General features: G+C 41.0%; 1 protein-coding gene across 1 annotated transcript; it reads right to left on the bottom strand.

The window, feature by feature from the left end:
• Nucleotides 1–1,239: 1,239 nt before the first annotated feature.
• On the bottom strand, nt 1,240–2,713 carry LOC109816164 (mitogen-activated protein kinase kinase kinase 20). The gene has a single exon (XM_020381056.3). The coding sequence runs from the start codon at nt 2,443–2,445 to the stop codon at nt 1,438–1,440; it is 1,008 nt and encodes a 335-aa protein (XP_020236645.1). The 5' UTR covers nt 2,446–2,713; the 3' UTR covers nt 1,240–1,437.
• Between the last annotated feature and the right edge of the window lie 475 nt (nt 2,714–3,188).

The following is a 3,188-nucleotide window of genomic DNA, read 5'->3' as shown; positions in this document are numbered from 1 at the left end:
TTAATGACCAAAAAAATGAAGAATTTATCGCTCAAATACCTGACATTATGCTCTGTGTTATACTAGTTTTCCTCTTTTATTTCCTCGTTTTGTACAAGTCATAGGAATATGGGGGTTTGTTGAATATAACCTCATTTTTCACATTAAAATATAACTCTCATGGTTCTTAAAATAAGAAAATTATATAATAATCTCTCACGTGTTAGAAAACATAATAAGTAGTAGTTTTTTTAGTATTAAAAGATTCATTAAAATGTTATGCTAAATATTAAACAAAGTATCAACAATGAGTAACATGATTAGTAGATACCTGTGTCACCTAAACATGTAGTGAAGAGTTTGATTTTTAGTGGATATATATAAAATATATTTTTTTAAAAGAGATTAACTTCTTAAATAGATCTCAGTAATTTAGAAGATTAATCTTTTATTTTCGATCTAGGAGATACATGGTTTATGAAAAAAGATTAGAATAATATTTTTTTTTTCTTTTTGTTCATGGAAATTGAAGCTAGTATCCGGAAATTAGTCCCTTTTCTTAACAGAAGCTTCTTAATTGAGCTTACTTTACAGTCTAGTTGTTAGGATCTGATACATGTGGCCTTTCCCACGAGAAGAAAATCTAGAATACTTGGATTTCACTCCTACGTTGCCAAAATTCTATAACGCTCTGTGTGAATTTGGTAATGGTGGATTCCTTTCTTTCAATCTCACCTAATAACATACGTGGATTATATTCACAAGAATTGGAAGAATTTTAGATGGTCTTCCACCACGGGTTGATAGGAATTTTTCCTAACACAAATTTGAATTAATGTTAGTAAATCCTCAACTTGGTTTTCCTCTTTGATTACTTTTCATGATAACACTAAGCACTATAAATCCCGTGTTGTTTCCAAATGCTGCAAGAGCTGTCTTCTCGCTGGCACGCCACACCGTGAAGGCCCAGGTGCTCCCAAACAAGTCAAAGGAACACACTTACCAACACAAAATCATTCATTTACTTTACCCATTCCAATCCAATTTGTCAAAGAGTTAAACTACCTATACATATGAACTTCGGTTGTTTGACGCCGACACAAAAGTTTAAACCTTATTTACCCCCAATATTCTCTGCGACAACATGTAATTGCAATCATCATGCCTTCCATAATAATGTCAACGCTTTTACAACAGGGACCACGAAAATTTCCCCAAAATAATAAAATAAAGCAGAATTATGAAATGAAACAGAAATAATTTCTCAAAATCATGGTATTGTATATTTTTACTATAATCAAAATCAAAATCAGCCTCTGTACAACGCGCCACAACCGGCGCTAGTTAAAACTCTTCCATCAAGTAATATAACAGATCCTGTACCCTACCCAATTTACATCCTAACAAATTAAAATCAACGAATTAGAATATAATAAAAATCGAACAAATTCCCCAATTTCACCTAACACTACTCCATCCATCCGATTCGGACCAACCCGCCGGCGTCTGAACCGTCACGAGCCGGCGGAGGCGATTCTCCGGCGAACACAAACTATCCAAACACGACTCATGAAAATTCCACGGCGATTGAGATTCCGTGGCACTAGAAACCCAATCGGGGAACTCGAAGTGACTTCGGGGCGACTCGTGAAAGTGCTTAAACGAAACAGTGTCTTCCGAAACAAAAGGGTGTGCCAAAAGCATTTCCGCACTCCACCTCTTTCTAGGATCCTTAATAAAACACTTTCCGATAAAATCCTTTCCTTCGTCAGACAAATTTTCCGGTATCCCGGGAACCTCTTCGCCCGCTCCAATACGAAGCAACAACGACCACATCGAGGACCCTTTCTCCACCTGCCACGCCGGTTTCCCGGTAACCATCTCCACGACGGCGCACCCGAGGGCCCAAATATCCGCCGCCGGGCCGCACTCGCCGGCGATCACTTGCTCCGGCGACATAAACATCGGAGTCCCCCTGCATTCACTTCTACTCTGTTCCTCCCCTGCCTCCTTCGCCAGACCGAAATCCGCAATCTTGATTTCCCCGTCCTCGAATACGAGGATGTTTTGCAGCTTTACGTCGCAGTGCACGAACCCCTTTTGATGCACGTGGTTTAACCCCTCCACGATGGACCTCGCGTGGTGTCGAACCGCAGGTTCGGCAATCCGGCCACCGCGGCGTTTGACTTCGTCGGCGAGGGTCCCGGCGGCGGCGTATTCGAGGAAGAGGTTATAAAACTCGACGCCATTCTCCAAAGTGTAGTCATGACCGAAGCAACGAACGATCCTGGGACACGAGCCTAGGCGGTCGAGCACGTGTTTCTCGTTCTTGAGCCAGCGCGAGGTGTTAGCTTCGGAGGACTTGACGGCGGTTAACGGAAACCGACCGGGGTGGGTCTTGGGGATGGCTAAACTAACGGTGGCGAAGCTTCCTCGTCCGACGGCGTCTCCCCGGACCCAGTCCATGTTTGCAATCTCCGATGTTGTTACTCTGTAGCGCGTGGTTTGGTTTGTGTGAAGAATGAGGCAGGGTCTTGTATATATATATATATGAGGAAATATGGTTGATATTGAATGACCGAAGGGTTAAGGCGTGTAGGGAAATTAAGATATTTAAGTAGAAGTGAATTTGGGTTTGGGTGGATGATTGAAGCACGTGATAGGCGAGGATATTTTGTTGGTGAAGAGGGTTTTCCTAATTTGGGTGAACTAGCGTAGCACACTTCTGAACGTGGTTGATGAGATGAACGTTTCCCAAAGATCTTTATGATGACAGATATCACGGTGCGGACAGTGACGTGTTAATGTGGCCGCGTAAATTCTATATTCTTCGTACACTGAATTAACGACTAATTACGTCCTTATACGCATCCCTCGCGCTCATATCACAGTATCTAACCCTAATTAATTATTTTATGCTTCCTGTGTTTTGCACTCATCATCGCATGCACGAGCTTCACAATATTTATTCTCTGCTTCCCAATTCATTGCCGTCGCCCAATCTTATCCTTTTTAGTACCAATTGCTTGCTAGTTGCTAGTTGTTGCTCAAACTTAACAAATTGCATTTTTTTTTATATGTTGAAAAAACTTAACATGTTCATAGTATATCTAGTTTAATATTCGTATAGCATTTTTTGGAATATGCTTGGCTCAAGTTTTTTCGCCTCCTTTTGTTTTTTTTTTTTCCTCTTTGATTTCCCTCCCTTT

The sequence above is a fragment of the Cajanus cajan genome, chromosome 5 (genome assembly GCF_000230855.2).
Source record: "Cajanus cajan strain Asha chromosome 5, NIPB_CcT2T_4, whole genome shotgun sequence".
In the NCBI taxonomy this organism is placed as follows: Eukaryota; Viridiplantae; Streptophyta; class Magnoliopsida; order Fabales; family Fabaceae; genus Cajanus; species Cajanus cajan.
This window is presented reverse-complemented; position numbering and strand designations above follow the sequence as displayed.

Bases quoted from the DNA above. Each gene is read 5' to 3' on its own strand.
- LOC109816164 (XM_020381056.3), bottom strand. From the start codon at position 2,445: ATGGACTGGGTCCGGGGAGACGCCGTCGGACGAGGAAGCTTCGCCACC.